Source organism: Leuresthes tenuis, unplaced genomic scaffold (assembly GCF_036924035.1).
Source record: "Leuresthes tenuis unplaced genomic scaffold, fLeuTen1.0.hap1 SCAF_13, whole genome shotgun sequence".
In the NCBI taxonomy this organism is placed as follows: domain Eukaryota; kingdom Metazoa; phylum Chordata; class Actinopteri; order Atheriniformes; family Atherinopsidae; genus Leuresthes; species Leuresthes tenuis.
The window spans coordinates 10,459,712-10,479,184 of record NW_027325367.1 but is presented as its reverse complement, the minus strand read 5'-3'; the positions used below and the strand labels follow the sequence as shown (position 1 = coordinate 10,479,184).

Below are 19,473 nucleotides of genomic sequence, written 5' to 3'. Positions count from 1 at the left end.
TGCCATGTCTTGCTGCTGTACTGCCAACTTTAGAAAACATTTTAATTCTCTGCAGGTCTCCTGCATATGTGTAATGTGAAAAGTGAGAACTCTGGGCCACATCCCTCTCACTATGAATAATGAAACGGGCAAAGAACAAATCCTGCATGAACAGATAAAGTGACGAGGCAACACAGAGGGCAACATGCACCTTGGCATCCTCTGACAGCTCAAAGACTTTGTGTCACCTCTTCATGTTTTATTGAGTTGAACTATTATTCTGCAGACATTCAAATGCGTTTCCACTGAGGTGAACCTGTGATGCAGAGTTCAAACTTTTCCAGATAGAGTAAAACGTCAACAGGATTCATGTCAGGGAGTGCAGCACAAACTATAATCATCATCTCCACTATTCTATCAAAGAAAAGAGAGGAATTGCATATCATTCCATGCAAGCCATCAGCGGCTGACTGAGTATTCAACGACAGCCATTAAATTATGAAATCAGTGAATTTCTGCCACTGGCCTCCTTAAGCTGCAGGATAATTAGTAATCATCACAAAGCAAGGGGACGGAAATACTCTATTCTTCTCTGCTGTCAACTTTTTATCTCCGTGTCCGCTCACACAAACGGGGTTCTCACTCTGAGCCAATTGGCTGAATCAGGCTTAATAACAACCTGACAAACTCGCCCTCCCCCACGCACAAAAGGGAGGTGTCATTTCATCAACCTTCTGTGACCCCACCAACCGGTAAATAGTCCTTCCGAGAAGAAAAAAAAAAACTTGTCACTATTGCCGCCACATCATTAGAATCTCAGTTTGTCTTTTCTCCTGCCATCTTCTCCCCCCTCCCTTTGTGAACAGTGTCTACCTACAGTAAAGACGGCTGACGGAGGGGAAAGAAGGAGGAATGGAAACACAATCAGAGATGATGATTCCATTGGTTATTTATAATCAGATGAGGCTGAGGCCTTGTGGGTCATTACTTGATTATTCATCTTGAGGGGATTGTCAAGTTCTCACTCCTTCAAGATTTCCTCCGCCTACACATTGTGGTCTTTCACCCCACCATCTCCACCCCCGTTCATCATGCTCCTCTCAGATTCCAATTCTAGTCAGTCTACTTTGTAACTTTCAGACTCATCTTAAACTGTCCTTTTTCATTTGATCTGAACATTCTGCTGTACAGCTGCAAAACATTGAGCAGATATTCCTTTTTGATACGCAGTGTGCAGTATTCAAACTGTTAGGCAATGAACTGATCAGCTGATTGATAATGAGAATAATCAATGAGTCATTCTGGTATGAAATCTATGGCAATCAATGGCAGCATTTTGCGCTCCAGGAAATTGCACAATCCTTTTGTGTATTTATTGTGAAGGCCAAACAACTGTGTTACAGAAGATTTGCTGCCTTTTCCAATGTTATTTTACAAGCTCAAATGCTTTGTGAGTCAACAAAAGTAAGCCATTTGAAAAGGTCAGCATAGGCACTTTGGAAAAATGTCATTTAAAAATAATAAGCTGACAAAACTGACAATGAAATCTTTTTTTTTTTAGTGAAGCAGACTGGTAGAAAAGAAACATGGCAGCAGCGAGACTACATCACCACCGCCTACAACACAGACACAGGCATTAGATGACAGACATGAGAATCTGAGCCTCTTTAGAAGAAAGTCATCCGAACACATGTAGCTCCAATCACGTCATTGTCCGAGCTGTCTGCTGCTCTCTCTGGACAGCCATTTAGCATAAAAACAGAGTGGCTTTTTTTTCTCCTTCTCCTGCCTCTGCTCCCCTCTGTGCCGGCTCCCTCTGCGACATATCTCTCTCTATCTTTTACTCCTCAAAAAGTTGCTTTTGAGTTTTTCAAAGAGTGCGGTGCCATTGAGCTGCAACAAAAGCCAAGGATAGCTGACTATTGGGCCCTGATGAGGTCCACTCCCTCATTACTCGGCAGCAGAAAACATTTGATGCTTTTTTTTGTTTGGCCTGGAGAATTGACCAGGCCTCAAAGAAATACAGGGTGGGAAGGCTGAAAAAGAGACGAAAGGAGGGAGAGTGAGGGTGAACGGGGGAAGAGGGGAAAGGTTGTCGTTCATTCAGCCATGTGTGTCTTACAGCCTTGTGTGGAGGGACAGAAGAAAAGTGGGAGGGGGCAGGGATAGAGGGGTCGAGAGAGAGAGACGGGGCAGAAAAAAAAAGAGGGAAAGCTTAAAACACTGCCTTTATGTTGGCAAGTTCTGGACGACTCTTCTGACATCAAAGTGTTTTCACTAACTGGGGAGCTGCTGTGTGTGTGTGCGTATGTGTGTGTGAGAGACTGAGTGAGTGAGTGAGTGAGTGAGCAGGGGGTGTAACTGGTGATTTTATTCATTCATCGGCAGTCTCGGGGGGGTACGTGACAATGTGAACACCCTAATTACACCTAATGATCTATTCCCTTAAAGTGTGACCGCCTTGGGCCAGCGATGGATTGTTCGACGGGGTCGTTCTCACAACCTCCCCCTGCCTCGGCTGCTCCTCTTGGGGAAACATCCTGTGAGTTGCAGGCCCCACCTTTTGTGGTCCAGGACCCCACTGGACCCCCCACCTTCGACTCTTCTTGAGTTTAGTTGGGCCAAAACTGAACCAAAGTGAAACTTGGGATAGGCTGTGGTTCCTGCACCTGGCCAACAGAGGCTCTGCATGTTGGTAGCAACAAACACTAGAAGGACAATAGAAATGGGCTCCGTGTTTTGAGCGCATGGTGAGTACTAAACGGGTTATGATGGAGCAGGTTTGAGAATTCTCTCTTTACCTAATGAAATACAAGGACCATTGTGTATAAAATCCACCAATGGGACCCTTGAGACAGCACTACAGTGCTATAAGGATCAGGACCCGCAGCACTGAATTATATGTTGTACTAATTCCTTGCACATCATTATCACAGATTTTGTCAACCTGCAAGTTTCCATACAGGCGTAAATAGGATCAATACCCCTCAAAAAGTGATAACTCTTAACTTAGATCATGCTCTGGGCTACACTCAGCTCTCCTCAACGCTGTATTGTCAGTTTCTCTTTTACCTTCTTATTTCCAAGAATTCTCACAAATAATATTTGACTTGTTAGCAACAGCAATTTGATGACTTTGTTTGTATAAGACCTGAACCAAAATCTGTAAAATTTATTTTCATATTTTTGTTTCACACAGCTATGTTCTTGCTTTACTCTGAACCTCCTGACATGAAACTATTGTGATAAAAGCCTCACATGACATCAGCAGTGAGTCCCATGTTCATTTCCCAGCTGGTCCTTTACTACATGTTTGATGCCATTTAGCTGTATTTGGTCCTAACTGAATACAGACAAACTTTTCTGAACACCTCATTCTCTGACTGAAGATGATTAGGGTTCGAAGTAAAGAACTTTCTAAAGGAAAATGATAAAAACTGAATGTTCAATGCATATATGCAACACTTTGGTGATGTCACTTACTTCACAAAAGCCTCCTTCAGAGTGTCATGCTTACATTTATTAAACGTACCCTGCAGTTAATTTTTTACTAACTTGTCTGCTCATGATTAAATGTGTTAACAACAACCACCCAATTAGGATTTCAATCATAAACGTCACCTCAAACATCAAGAAAAACTTTAAAGAAGATCACACGTTTTGGCTGGGGAATGTAAATCAACTGCTTGCAAAAAAAAAAAAAAAACTGTTCAGTTTAGGATTCACAGAGACACAAATGAGGATGGCGCCAGTCAAATAAAAGTGGAGTACCCAAACAACAAAAAAACACTTTGGTGCTCAAGCAAATTTCAGTGTTTAAATATTGTGGAGAAATAATGAAATGGCAACATATAAGATCAGAGTGGGCATGTTTGATCATATGCGTCTGACCTGTGGACAGACTGATAGAAAAACATCAGTTAGGCAAATCAACCAAACTACCTGGATCAATGAAAAACTAAGTACAAACTGGAACCCAGATTCATTCCTCATGAGTTCAAAGGAAGAAAATTGATTTGTGGTTTATTAATCGTTCAGGTTTAAAAAAAAGAAACACGTTGATATGAAAGCGGTGAGCTTTGCTCTTAAGGCACACGGGTAGCTGTGCTGCCCTGCCATTAAATGTTCTGGAAGACAGTGTCTGTCATGAAATATCAAAAACCTTTTGATTTGAGCTTCTCTGCTTTTCACAGACAGTCTTTCTCACCAAGGTCTTCACTGGAGGACCACATCCCTCTCATTCTTCAATATGCCGTTCTCCAGCATTATGTTTTTTTAAATGAACAGTTTTTTTTTCTCTCATCATCAACTGCACAGCCCATTGCAATTATTAACAATGACACAAAAAAGAGAAGGAGAGTGGATCAAAAGAAGGGTTAAAAAGAGCAGGAAACCAAAGATACTCCAAGTTGCCTCAGGGTTGTTGTCATGTCTTTTCTCCCCTCCGGAGCTTTTTGCGCTACTGAAAGCGGACAAGAGGAGGGAAAATAAAGTCACTATTCTGCTACCAAAATACAGAAACCTGACCTTGTGTGGGTAAAGCCAGTGAGCAGAAGAGGATGGTGATGGAATAAAGAGCGGGGAGAGAAGGGTGGAGAGATGGGCAATGAAAAGTGGAGTGGAGAGGGGGAACAGCACATGAGAGCGAAAGAGTGTCTTAGATAAAATACAGGCAGTGTCTATTGAAAAAAAAAAAGCCCCAAAAACCCTGTATTTTACAAGATTCTGAGCTATGCCATGGCTAAGAAAAAGAAGCCTTAACAACTAGATTCACTGATAACATCTACGGAGAGGCAAAAAAAAAAAAAGAGGACAATAAACTATAAGGTGACGAACAGCTCAGGGTTGTTAGAATCGACAAAGGTTTATGCTTTCTGTGTTTGGCAAGTGAATCTACTTAAATCGTTCTTGATCTAATGATTTTTTTATCTTAAAGATTAGGAAACTGGATGTTTGTGGAGGGAGGGGCACTGTAAAAAAAAGGGGTCCCTACTAATCAGAAGTCAACAGTTAAATAAAGACATCAACTCAGGCGGACGGAGGAGGGGGATTAACCTTTACCACTGCAGCTCAGGTGATAAGGAGGGGAGGTCAGAGGCTATTTTATACGTGTTGACACCCTCATTCTCTCCTGCAGTCACTATAGAAACACATTCTGGCACGCACATGCAAGAGCAACCTGCATCCAAGACTGCTGCACCCTGCAAGCCTTAATTCAATCTATTAAGGGTCAGCTAGCTAGAAATGTCACCTCGCTAAAGCACGCTTTAACTCTGCAGAGCAGGCTGCCATAGAGAACACTGTGCACCCCCTATAAAAACCCCCGACTCTGAAAACCAGATGGCTTCACAAAGGCGAACATGGTACCCTGAAAGAAAAGAGGTAGTACAGGGCAGAGAAGGACAACAGGCATTCAGGACCTTGATGAGGGTGGATTAGAGAGGGCAAGGGTGCTGCTGGGGTGGCGGGTGGGGAGCAGGGTAACTCCAAGACTTCCACAAGTGTAGAGCCTTTGCATTCATTGAAATTTTTGTTTTACTCAAACTTAGATATTATGGGACAAAAATCGTGCAAAACATACCGTTTTATATCTCAGAGTTCTGAGACAAAAACTGAATGGAAATGTAACTCGCGGTCATCTCAATCGAACCATTATAGGCAACAATTATTCCAAAAAAATAATGGCCATGCAATATTGTTTTATCAAATGGCCAATAGGGGGCGACTCCTGTGAAAGAGAAGTTTATGGGAAAGAAAGTACCCCTCACTTCTGCGACTTCAATAAACTTTCACTCAGCCAGTTATTGGTCTCTATCGCTAGTTTGAATCATTTTTCCTACAGCATGGTTTTCCTTTAGTAAATAATGGTCCCAATGCAAAAAATGCTGACAGTTAGTTACCTTATGAGTCTGCATGATTTGAGCAGTTCTCGGGGAGATCCACAACTTGCTTGTAATGTGTGGTTTCAAAGGAGCAGAAAAGCAGTCCACAATCAAATGGTTGAAATATCAGTGGCTAAATGTATGATCTTTATAGAGACTTTGGTTAAAACATGATAATGAATAGAAGAGGACGTTATGATTGAACCCTATGTTTAAAAACCAGTTTCCATCTGTTGATGCTCCCACTTTCCCCTATTCAGGCTTCTGCAGAGTGAAAAAAAAATGGGAAAAAAAACACAAACAGTTCCGAAGTCATGGTTTAAGTAACCACAGTAGTGCCTTTACCATCTTTAACTAAATACCAATAAAAGGTGCAAGAATGCTTACCTCCTCTGTTGCAAAATGCACCAGAACAAATTATTATGCAATTATTTATGATCATGATCACTCCAAACACATCAATGATCATCTGAGATGCAGGCAGGATAATGGTGCTACCTGCTTAACTTGCAAAGTAGATTTTTTGGTAGAAATGGCTAACCGCCGCATTGCTCCTCTGCTTTCCTCTCCTCCTCTCCTCACCCCCTACTTTTGAAATGCAAGCAGCCTGAGTCAGTCACTCAGCTCTTCCACCCATCTCCCATTCACATTACCTGTACTCAGTCTCGCTCTCCCCATCTCTCACCACCTTTCAATGTGCCCTGGTATGATCAAAGACAGCTTTGTGACACTTTGCGAGGCATCCGTGAAGCAGAAAACATCAAACCGCTAAAGAGCAACTTGCAAAAGAACATACACAGAGGGACAGAGGCGCACATACATAAATGTGTGTAGGTGTGTGTGTGATAAACTAAATGAATAAATTAACAGGACAAGAGAGAGGGATGACTTTGTCTCTACCTTCAGCACGTCGATGAAAGGTAGGAAGGTGTCCCTCTGAAGTCCATTTTTGTACAGATCTGAAAGAGGAAGGGAGGGCCTGTATTAGAGCTGCTGTTTAGCCTCCTAATAATGTCATTCCCCGCCACAGATTGGCAGATAAAGTGGCTATTGATGAACTGAAGGATGGGTGGGGAGGCACGACAAAAGGACTGGGAACCAGGGGAGAAAAATGGATTTCTGCACCGGCAGCGGCAGCAACATAAAATTCATTACATTCCCAAACAATAGTGGTGAGAGAAAGGACTGTCGCCTTTTCAGCGCGGACAATGTCCACAGCGGCTCGCTGAATAGAGGTTTCAATTAGCTCGGCTGGAACAAATTACATCTGAAGTAGCATCCCTGATAGACAGATAAAACAGATAGGGATTCACACACAAACAGGGACAAAGACACACACAGTGAGGCTTAACGAATGCAAACAAATGTTGATGTCTAGGCTTCAACTGAGGATCTACAAACAAATAAACCTCACTTTATAACTCCTCTGCTGTGAATGAGAAATGGCTTTTGTTAAAGTTCAAAGGAATAGAAATCAATATTTTAAGATAATTTTATTGCCTTCATTGGAGAGTTATTCAAATATGAATTCCACTGTCTCAATAAATTTGATATTATAATTTGTAAGTTGGTGAGCTTTAAAGATGCCTTTCCCAAAATACCAAACTATTCAAGGAAAAGGCAACATGTATCCTTTGGAAAGTAAGATGATTCATGCCAGGAGCCGCTGCTTTCTATCTTACATATTTGTCATTCATTTACTTATTATCCTAAAGACACACAAATGATGAAACTGTCCATGAAATTTGCTCGTTCACATGAAACCGTCAACTGCATGTTATCAACTATGATCATAGTGTTCCAACCCATGTCTTTTATCCCCATGACCCTCCACAATCACAATAAACTCCATCGGAAAAAAAAAAAAAGAAATCTCTAAATTTCCTCTTCAGACACATCCAGGCCTTTTTGATACCTGCATCTCCACATCAATAAAGATGTAAAATGTATGTCTTTCATACCCAGTGGTCTCTTATGGCTTTTAGTGTTCCATTAACCTTGTAATTAATACCAAGTAGGCTCTCTATCAAGTTTGCCTGGTTTGGCGCTTTGTTCTTAATAGCTCGTAAATATCAGAGACGCACGTCTTTGTCTATGAGAGCCATCTTGCTGCCATCCACTTCACTTAAGGCTTTGAGACATCAACATCTTCCCGAGAAAGAGAGGCGTCAGTAAGCACATCATGCATTTATCTCAACCTTGATCACAAACTTGCTAATTCTTTCTCCATCCTGGCTCTCTTGGCAGCAAATGCAACATCAAAGGTTGTTAAAAGACTGCAAAGCTGAGAGGTGAATCAACTGTTCCTCTTTTTCTCCTGTGGTTAATTGTTGTTAAAAGGGACCACTTGGTGTGGTCTTGTAACAATCTCTGTGTTCTGCTGAAATATGCTGCAAAAGTTTCCTTTTCTTGTTGGACTTGGTCATTCTTATCATATGCAAACATTTCAGTTCTTTTCAGTGAACCTTTAAGGTTAAAGCAGTGTCTGACAGTATTTCACTATCAGCTGTTTATACTCTAAATGCTTCTTAGCAGCTTTTTGTGCCCTCAATTTTGGAGATTAGAGGTAAAAGCTGACAGATAGCAGCCTCTCATTTTGAAGACGCAGCCTCAGTGAGGTGCAGATCACTGTGAGCTGTGGTTCATGAACATCAGAATGAGTCCCAACATAGCATTCTTTTTCATACCAAAACAGCCACAAATGAACTCTGATCGACAAGTCATGTGATCTACTGACAAAAAAACCCAGCAGAGTATGCTGGAGAAAAGTGAAGCAAAGTGTACGATTTTGATATTAATAAAGATTCATTAGTTGAACAGTCAACACATGTTTTAAAGCATGGCATTTTAATTAAAAAGATCATAACTTCGGATTAGAAAATCTGGATGGTGAATCTCAGGAAATGAAGATACTGTATAAACTCTTAAAGATAAAGCCTGTGAAACACAATGCTTCCACACAGGTGCACTGCATGGCACAACTCGGCAGCATCATCCTGTGTGACATGTATAAAAACACTGAGCAGGCCAAGCTGCTCCTGATTTTTGCATCAAGATGGGGAAAGGAAAAATGGATTTCATTCTTGTGGGCACAGATTTCTGTGTCCATGTACATTAACACTTATTCCAACAACATACTCTTAATGCCTAACTCTAACCATCTGCAGGTGAGCGCACAGTGGCAGAGAATAGGAATGTGAGCATGAGAGAAGTAGGAAACAGCAAGGACTATTGAAAATTGAATGAGGCCAATATTAAAGCCATGTATATCTATGGTAACATGGGGAGAGTTGCACACATTCCATTAGGAGTAAGGGTCACTGAAAATGATCACCTTCATTTGATGATGAAAGATTTCTTTCATGATGGGAGTGGTGTCTTCCATGAGGACAATGCCCTCCTTCACAGGGCACAACAAGCACTGAATATTTTAAATAATTGGAGAATACTATGGATAACAATCCACTCGAATATCTATGGGAGATTTTTGACTGGTTTGTTAGACAACTTCCTTTACCATCATCAGAACAGCAAATAAGAGATATCAGAGATGTAAGAATGGTGTTCTATGGTGTCAAGAGGCAACCAATCAATACTATTTCATCAATTTATTCACGTTAGATTGCATATTTCACTATTTTATCAACTAAGATCATTTCTTTTCCACATAAGGATGATGAGGATGGCAGTTTGAAGCCAAGTTTGATCCCATGCATTTGAAAAGCTGCAGTAAAACAAGCTGTTTTAAGTGTTTTCTTTCAGTTTTTCTTTAGTTGACATGCTACACTGCCTGCGAAGATGGATCTTTCCAACCTGGTACTTCACTGTAAACTAAACTTTATCAAACTAAAGATTAACTGCACTCGCTTTATAGGGCTTTTTCGACTTGAATTGGCAAAATTTGAAGAAAGAAATCAAGTGATCTTAGTATACAGCTGCCAACTTGCACTATACAATCCTACTACCACCACCACCTTCTAACTAATTTCTGTAACAATATATAGGAAGTGACAATCAATCCCCAAAAGCACAAAAAAAAGTACAACGTATGAGTGCTGGTCCTACCATCAGGGGGTCTGTTGGAGGTGGCCACCACCACCACTCCGCTTTTGAACATCGTCTCAAACAGCTGCTTCAGGATCATGGCATCAGCTATGTCGGTCACCTGATTGAACAGAATCAGAAAGGAGGAGAACCATGTTCAAGCACTACATAATCTACCTTTTGTTGTCATATGTGTGTATGTTTGTGTCTGAGGTCAAATCAAACCATCAACACTCCATGTTGATTAGTGTCATTCAGTCCTTTTTGTCCGGTCATTGCCATTCAAACTCGCATGCATCCTCACACACACATGAAACACCCAAACCACTTGAACTGACTGCAAATGGTCACGAAGCAGCTTTCGGCTAAGGACAAGTAGCTGAGACAAGGCAGCAGATCTGCACCGATCAATTGAGCCGATGTGAGAATGGGTGCGAGCACGTAAACAAGGTGAAGAAAAGAAAAATGAAAACAGCAATGCCAGTCAGTGCTGGGGTCATCGTAGCAGACAAAGCCTCTATCAAAGAAGGCCTTATAAAAAGGCAAATAAAACTGTGCATGTATGCGTTGCCTGAACTACACACAAGGCCATACAAAGTTACAATACTTAAATCCAATTCAACTGCCTCCTGCCTTTTTCATCTACATCATTTCCATGAGTCCACAATGAACAAAGGTCAATGAAAACACTGACGCAAGGACGTTTATGAGTCGCTGGCTGTTAAATGAAGAGCTCTGACCTTTCTATTAGTAATCCAGTGCACTCACTTTTGTTCTTATTCTCTCATCTCTCCCTCTTCTACCTATGTTGTTCTTTTGAACATCCATAAAGGGAGAAATCATGTTACCCTGTGATGAACAGTAGTCAAAGCGGCATGTATTAAGCACACCTGATTAAGCATGATGACTGACTGATGAGAATTGGGAATTAAAGAAAATAAATAATGCAGCAATTATGGTCCAGTCTTACACTAGTAATTACAATTACTTAGAATTAAACTCAGGAAATAAAGGTTGCTGTAATAGTAATATCCCAGTAACACTGTTACTGATTTAAAATTCTTGAGATACTAAATAAAATGACACAAATACAGATACAGAATTGCACTACTTAAGTTGTGTAATGCTTAAACACTGCACATTTTACAACTACAGCAGTTAACGAGCCACAGGTCAGTCGCACAGATACAACTACAAAGTCAGACTCTTTAGTGGAAATCAATGCTCTTGTTCAGGAACACCCTCAAAAGCTATCGTCAGTGAACACATTCCATCTCAGCAAACTCAAAGAAATTAAAAAAAAAATAAATAAAAAAATCTCTCTCATGCAAATTTTGACGAAATGAAAATACAGAAACCCACACAAAATCCAAAGACTGTGGGACCTTCTCTGGGCCTGTGTTAATTTAGAATGGACTAAGGTTAAGCTCTTTTTGGAAATCACGATTTCCAAATATCTATGGTCACAAAAGGCTTTTTCAGGAGGTCAGGGGAGTGGGTTCAAACAGCTATGTAAGGTCGACTTGTGAGCCAGACAGCTAACGCTGGCCTATTACAATTGATGTTTGAATTATTCATCTCTGTTGCTACTCTGGGTCGAGGAGTCTTCAACAGAGCGCGCTCACTTTAGTTCACCGTTTGACTTTTGACTTGTTTAAATTGAATTAAAACTCACAGGCACATCAGACGAGACATATACTTAAACTGAGGGAAATCAAACTTGTTGAGTGTCGACATTAAATGTTTTTAGGATAACTCATTAAAAGGTTGACACAAACTAAAGTATATCTTGCAAAAAATTTTAATTAAAAAAAACAAGGAAAATGACCTCGGATCCAAAAAAGAAAAGCCAAGATCTGTAAGAGATGGACAGAAATGAAGATGAATCTCTCTGACTGGCAGGACACTCTGAGAAATCCTATGAGGAAAATTCCTCCTTATTCATGCCACCTTGAAAGACAGATCGTTTATCTACTTTCCAAAGGATGAAAGAAGCTATGCACCACTGTCCCCCACTTGACTAAAATTTAAAATTCAATGGTAAAATGACTCAAGGGCAAACACAAGCAACATGTTTTGGTGTAAAATACGAGGACCACAACAAAGAAATCATAACGTTGGTACTCAAGATGACATATAGTTAACTATCATAACTACTAATAGACTTAAAAACAGATTTAAAGAACAAACTCCTCCAAGTATTCCAAAATAAAATCCTGCATATAAACCTTAATAGTCCAAAAATCAATCTCTAAGGAACTCCAAAGGTTTGTTGAAATGTTGCTCCATGTCAGAGGAAATTAATTTTCTCACTCAAGGTGTGACCTTTTGTTTCACATCATCTTTGTCGACACAGTAGAAGGGCTGTATGACACATCGAGCTGCAAAAAGAACAACTGTGCATGACAACATCTCGCTGCTATGCGCTGACTCCTGAGAAAGAGCGTTTAGAGGTTATCTGTCTAAGATGTTTAAGTCACATCCTGGTCTGCTGCATGAGCAAGCAGGTGTGCATTACACCGCCCTCTCCTCTTATTCCCTCTTACCTACTTTTCTGTATCTAACAGGCACTTCTCATGGCCATACCCACAGCATATGCCTCCTTTCATACTCTGGAGAGTCTTCTGCTTTTGCATATTAGCCCCACTGCCCTTGCCAATACTTGATTAACATTTGTGTTAAAGCCTTGATTTCGCTGAGAAGAGGTGGCTAAGGGCATCAAATTAGAGTGTGTGTGTGCACGCGCGCGAGTAATTTAGTGTGTGTGTGTGTGTGCGTAATGAGAATCAACAGAAAGCCAAGGCTCTGCATCTCTCTGAAGGGGCCCCACGTTTCCTGCAACCACAGGATTTTATTTTCATTTCAAAAGAATCATTTAAAAATGACCTTTTATACAGCATGGATTTGTTTATTCATGTGCCCTCAACATGGGCATAGTATGAGGGGCAATATTGATTGCTGGCTGAGCAGGGGGAGAGGGAAAGAGAATGGGTACCCACAGAATGAGAAAGGTGGAGGGACTGATGTAGTACTTGTGGAGCACAAAAATAATGGTGCAATCTCTGTCAGCCGTTGCCGATATTTAAATGAGCATCCAATTACTCGAGCGTCTGTCAGTTTACAGCGAGGCACACGGGTGCCAAATTAAACCTCTTTTGATGTTACACCTCTTTATGTACACAACCTATGAGTAATTTAACAGAGGCTACACAGTGACTGAGGCCCTGAGACAATGATGCTCAAGCGTTTTCTTCTCACTCTTCTTCTTCCCTTCTCACTCTCTTCCTCGTCTTTCCATCTCGGACCTCTCAATGGCGAGTATTCATTAGGGGAACCGAGTAAGGGTCGTAAAAGGAAGGAGGGGGGCTACAAATTACTGATAATGGCACGGCGCTAATGAAGAGAATGGAGAAATGTCATTAGCATTTAAGAGGATAAGATCCATCTGACCCGCCGCCGCCAGTCGCTTTCTAGCTCCACTCACTTAAGGAAGCAGAAGAGTGCGACTGATACCCAGAGCCTCATTTGCATGGCTGAGTGGAGGAGGATGCTGATTGGTATAGACCCCCTCCACCCCTCCTCCACCCTCCAGCCCCCAACTCTCCCAACCTCGCAACCTCTTGTTTATGCATCACAAACAACGCGCACATGTCTACTTGTTTCCCCTCCATTCACCGGTAGCAACAGTCGACAAGCGAAAACAGCGAAGCTGGCGACAGCGAACAAAACAAATCAATGAGAATGCACAAACAGCGCCGCAGTTTAAAATGTGAAAGACGGGCAGATGAAAGGAGCAGCTCTTGATCCTCGCAGATGCATAGAGAGTTATTATAGAGAGCTCCTGCACCTTCTGTGACCTTTGACCTACTGGCATTAACTGTAATGATATCAGTGAGAGGAGCAACATTGTGCTGCTAACAGATGTGCTTGGATGGCTAATGAAAAACACAGACACACGTGTCTTGCTATACAGCAGTGAATGACTAACCACCTTACAGAGAATGGTAAGAGCTTCAGTAGAGGCTCTCTCCTCTGACACCAAAGGCTAGAATAATGAGAATTTCTGCATCACAAATGACTGACTCTTCAGTGCTGTAAATCTAGTGGAAAAAAGAAATAGTAGATTACTTGGTTGTAACATTAAGAGTAAAACAACAGTGCAAAAAAATAGCAAAAAGAGCAGGCAGCGGACAGTGAAGATGTTATATCATAACACATGTAAGATGACACAAAGTAGTAGTTTGTACCACATGTGAACAAGGAAGAACGTTTCACTGCTACAACTGCTATGTTCAAAAGGAGCCACTAGGTGTCCCCAGTTCTGCTTTTTTTTGGGTCAAGCTCACAAACTCACAGTTGTTCATAGTAGGAAGGATACTGACAGCGATTAAGCATTTACAGCTTCGCAATCGCACTTAACTCTGAACTAAAGATACACAGATTACAATTCAGCATTGTCTCCCTATTCCTGTTAAGAAAGAGGGGTAACCTATCCAAAAATGTAAAAATAATCACAATTTTCAGTTTTTGTAGATTTTAAAATCTCTGATCTATGAGTTATACTAAAGTGTCAATTGCTGTGGATTTATACTCTTACTGGCTTCATGTTGGATTGAAATATCTATCATATCTGCAGCTGAGTGGCCATTTAACCTCAATACTTCACATGCCAGCTGCTGTCAATAAAGAGGGGGGAGGATGGGCAGCATGTGATGGGCACCACCTTCTCTCATGGGACTGTTGGAAATAATATAAAATAAAAAATGTGTTTTACCTGGGACATTATTGAAGCTAAATATATTAACCTTTATTCTGTTATTTCTTTCCCCATTTAAAAACTTCTTTAAACTTGAAATAACTTACAAAAAACATAGACATTATGCCCCAAATTATGTGTTGATATAAGAACTTAATGTATATGTATGTTATCCCTCTAAACTAATATATATATATATATATATATATATATATATATCAATAATACTATATTCAAATATAAGCATGGCAGTATATTCATTTATATTACATATACAAATATAGTCTTGTATGTTAAGTGACAAAATTACTACTGCCTATTTTGCAACTTTAAACTGATTTCTAAGCAGGCTTTAAGAACACACACACACACACACACACACACACACGCACACACACACAGAAACAGTGTTCGCAATGTACTTGCTCACCTGAAACTCATCAAAACACAAGAGGCAGGTCTCACTGCTGATCTCCATGGCAACCGGTGATATAGGGTCATAGGTGAACATTTTCCCTAGCCTTCGTTTTGGCAGGCTTTGTTTCCTCCGATGGATCCCTTGAAGCAGCGCACAAATGTCAGGCACATCTTAAAGCACACCTGCACCGGCAACCCAAACCCACTGACGATATTGAATAAAGCAGTAATTTCACCTGTATGCATAATGGTAGACAATTAGCATGGGACAAACAGAGGGATAAATATAGGACTGCCAGAGCATAAGGAGTCAAAAAAAGAAGAGAAAAATTCCACAGTCATGCAAGCCAGTCTTTGTGGTGCAGTGTAGGAGGACACAGCTCACTTTTGTGAATGTCCAACATGAAGCCATTGAAGTGGACCCTCTTTTTACGGCTGTTTTCCACATGGGAATAAAACAGGTCCATCAGCATGGTCTTCCCCGTGCCTGAAAGGTGACAAATGTTAGAAAACTTGATGTCAGATGTCTTTTAGAAACTTTATATATAGATTTATATAGAAGGCCATAGAGATATTACTTTCTACAAAATTAAACATCTGTTCCAGAAGCAATCTTACCAACATCTCCATATATGTAGAAGCCTTTGGGCGGCGGTGGTGGTGGTGGTGGGATGGGTTCCTCCTTTGGGATGAAAAAGAAAAATACGAGGTGTACCTCACATCTTAACAGCTCTGCATGATCAAAAACAAACATACACCACAATTAACCACAAATCTAAACGAATTCCTAATCAAATGCACAAAACTCTATTGTCTGATGCCTACAGAAACTTATCTATATTCATTACAACATATGTCTGAATCATAATTTTATAAACCAAATATGCTAAGGCATTAAGCCACCACTACAGTGTGAGGTTTCATGTTCTCCAGACAAGCCCACTGCAGGGGAGGAAGACAAAGGGGATCTAATCAACAAGACAAGCCAGGGTTCCCACGAAAGAAAAGCATCATCAGAGGAACAATGGGGGGATTTGTCAGACAAAACGGAGAGGACTGGATGAGGCTCCATACGAGATGGAGTGGACTTGTCTGTGCAGCCTGTTTAGCGCTGCTAATTGTGATACGGTACTGTTGCATTGAGGTGCTGCTGGAAGTCATTGTGCTGCCTGCCTCCTATTATCAAAAGGTCCTTGCTTAAAAAAAAAAATCTTCTGTGTGACCAAGCTGAGAATACAGAGTAAAGCCAAATATCACTAAAGAGGACCTGAGCCATGTAAATGCATGTGTCATCAGTTTGAACACGATGATAATTTGAAGCGCATTTACCTACAGATGGCTAAATTATGGATTTTTTAATGCAGGGTTTTTTTTTCCAGAGCATTGTGGTTGAGGATTCTCCATCTCTGTGACCGGGCAGCACCAAATAGCTTTAGAATTAAATCACTCACTAAACAGAAGGGATTGTCCTCTTGATATTTAATTTAGTAACCATTTCATGAGAATGGCACTCAGTCTCCACATGCACTTGGTCTCCCCTGCACAAGGAGCACTTGACTCTGATAAAAATTGAAAATGACATATTGAAAACTAAATTAAAAAACAAGAACTTCTTACCCTTACCCATCCCTGCTCTTCCCCTTCTCCTCCCCTGTTCTCCCCCCTCTACCACTCCACCGCCTGTCCTGAGCTGAATGCGGAGTGCTGGAAGAGCAACAAGCCTTTCCTGTCTGCCCTGGCATAACAGCGTGTGACTTCTTCCTGACTTCCCAAGCTGCCCTCTGGCATGGTGGGGTAATTGTCAGTGGTGGCTGGTCATTTTACCACGGCAGAGTGGAGAAGGACAAGGCTGTCCCTCAGCCACTTTGTCTAGCTGAGCTCTGTGGCCCTGTCTGCCTTCCTGGTGGAAGATACAGGCACATGAGTGGAAAGTTCACATGCAGGACATTGCCCCTATTGGCTTTTAAATGACTTGAGAATAAAATGCTTTTGAACATGTTTATCTGGGGCCAAAAATGTCATATCCAATACTAGCATGATTGATGAAGTAATTGTGGGTGTCTAAGTTAGCTCTGACCTAAACAACTGTCCTGCTGGAGGCCTTCTGAGCACAGGAGGACTCTGATGCAGGTCTGACTTGAAGAGGGTGGCTCTCACTGAACAATAGCCCATTGTCAGCCAACCATCCGCAAAACCACGCCACATTGGGTCAATATTAAGTCAAGTGTACTCTCCTCACAGACTTGATCAGTTAGTGAGGACAATGGCGGCACTTTCACAGGGAGAACAGACACCAAAATGACAGTGGTATGACCTGATTTAAACTAGAATAATTGCGTAAGTACTCCAGTCAGTGTGTATGTGTGTGTGTGTGTGTGTGTGTGAAAGATAGAGCAAGAAATAAGGTGCAAAAGGAGAGGGGTGGGTGTTGTGGTCTGTGGTGATGTTGATAGCCTAACACCAAAGCATTTGTCAGAGTCCCAAATCAAAAGCAAAAAGGACAAGAATGGCCCAAACAAAAGGGATCCCCTCATTACTGCATGGGGACGGTGAGAGAGCGAGAGGGGTGCCGGGACGAGCCCAGCGGGAGGTCTGCCCTGCTGCCTTCCAAAATCTCTGCCTAACCCTGTGTGTCTGTGCCAGCCAACCAAGAAAAAAAAAACCTCCCACCACCGAATATGAGACAGTCAGCTCCCCTGACCTAAAAACAACAACAGCCCCGTGCATTATGCTGCTCCATAACTTACATGCACAATACACTTCCCAGACCCCCTACCCTCCCTTTGACCTGAGCCCCATGGCCACCATCACTGATGCAACTGGAGTACAGTACAGTTGTCTCTACAGAGCCCCCCCCCCCACGTGTTAGATGTCAGCGGGACTTTATACCACATGAGAGTCTAGATGCCACACTTCAAAATTCTCTCAACAAATCCATGCAGCGTTTAACACCGTAAACATCCACTAAATGTTTGCATATTGACATTCTCAGAAATGCAGACACTCCCCAAGAAAGAAAAAACAAGTACATCATGGAGGCTGAGGCCTATCACGACAGACAACCATGCACACTCACACCTATGACCACTTTGAAATCAATAGCTGACCACCCTTGCATATCTAAACTGTGAGAGTAAACAGGAGCACTTGGAGGAGACACACACAAGGAAGAGCTTGTAAAAAGAAGCAGCTTCACACTGAGAACCCTCTTGTTGTCAGGCCACAGTGCTAACCACTGTACCTCTGTGCTGCCCCCTACACACCGAACAGTGTGTACTATGTGGGAAAAATTAAAAGAGTGAAGGTGTTACAGTCTTAACATTAGTCTTGTGTTTCAAGGCTCCATATCACACTGTTGTCAGAAGTGGAGTGAAATAACTCTGCTGACACACAAAGTGCTCAAAAGATGTTAAACTTCACCCAAAACAGCTACTGAGCATGAATGCCAGTCCATCTCCACGACGGCATGGAGAAATTCCCTCCACTGCCTATGAAGACATAGTAAAACTCTCAGGAGCGATGGCAAAAGCAGATACCGTGTTTTGAGTGTTCGATCAAACAGGTGATCTTGATTTTAACCAGAAAGAAAAGTCCATATTCTTTCTCTTGCATGACCCATTAATGATCAGTGAAAGGGACGTGGGTTTATGTTTCCACTTTATGTAGTCATACGTGTCATAATCAGGCAGACAGTCGCTGCTGGAGTTTTAAATCTTTTTGTGCATGGCTCATTCTGCTGCTCACATAATAATAATACACTTCATTTGGAGGTGCCTTTTAAAACACTCAAGGACACTGAACAATACAATCTGCACTGAATATGGTCTAAATCAATGCAAAGCATCCCGTAATCGGTTACTTCAAAGTTCATACAGACTGTGTCTTCTGTATAGACTCGATCAGATGTGATTCTGTTTCCTGGACAGAAAATCCATAATTAAGGAATGATGTAAATCAAGAGGAATAGCGGATTGAATTGTATAGGTACAGTAGAATTAAATTAATCAGTGTGAATGCATATAAGGAATAGCATGAATCAAACACGTTAGATCGTGCCACTAAATAACAACAGATTTACCCTTTCAGCTGTCGTAATGCAGGACTTCTTGGGGCTGCTGGCGTCCTTTGACTTTTTTGTTGGTGGGTTCAGGTAGATGCGGTTACTGTAGGTCTTGAGGGTGTGCTGCAGGTGTGCCAGCTTCTGGATAACATGTCTCTGTTGAACATCTGTGATCAGGGAGCCGCTCTGAACCTGGCGATCAAAGTGACCCACGGCGTCACCGGAACCATGCACATCAGCTGTTGCTGAGTCAGAGTAGCAGCACGACGCAGACGACCTGAACGTCCTGCAGCTACTGTAACCTTCAAAACACAGCAGTGTCAATCAACACACTA

At 41.6% G+C, this 19,473-nt stretch overlaps 1 protein-coding gene across 1 annotated transcript in view; it reads right to left on the bottom strand.

The window, feature by feature from the left end:
• Window positions 1–19,473, bottom strand: part of afg1lb (AFG1 like ATPase b) — a 28,291-nt gene that overhangs the window by 8,297 nt on the left and 521 nt on the right. The window contains exons 2-7 of the mRNA XM_072362247.1: window positions 19,157–19,440; window positions 15,697–15,760; window positions 15,464–15,565; window positions 15,092–15,219; window positions 9,927–10,026; window positions 6,762–6,820 (exon numbers count right to left, since the gene is read on the bottom strand). Coding sequence (XP_072218348.1) covers window positions 6,762–6,820; window positions 9,927–10,026; window positions 15,092–15,219; window positions 15,464–15,565; window positions 15,697–15,760; window positions 19,157–19,440 — 737 coding nt within the window. The remainder of the gene's footprint in view (window positions 1–6,761; window positions 6,821–9,926; window positions 10,027–15,091; window positions 15,220–15,463; window positions 15,566–15,696; window positions 15,761–19,156; window positions 19,441–19,473) is intronic.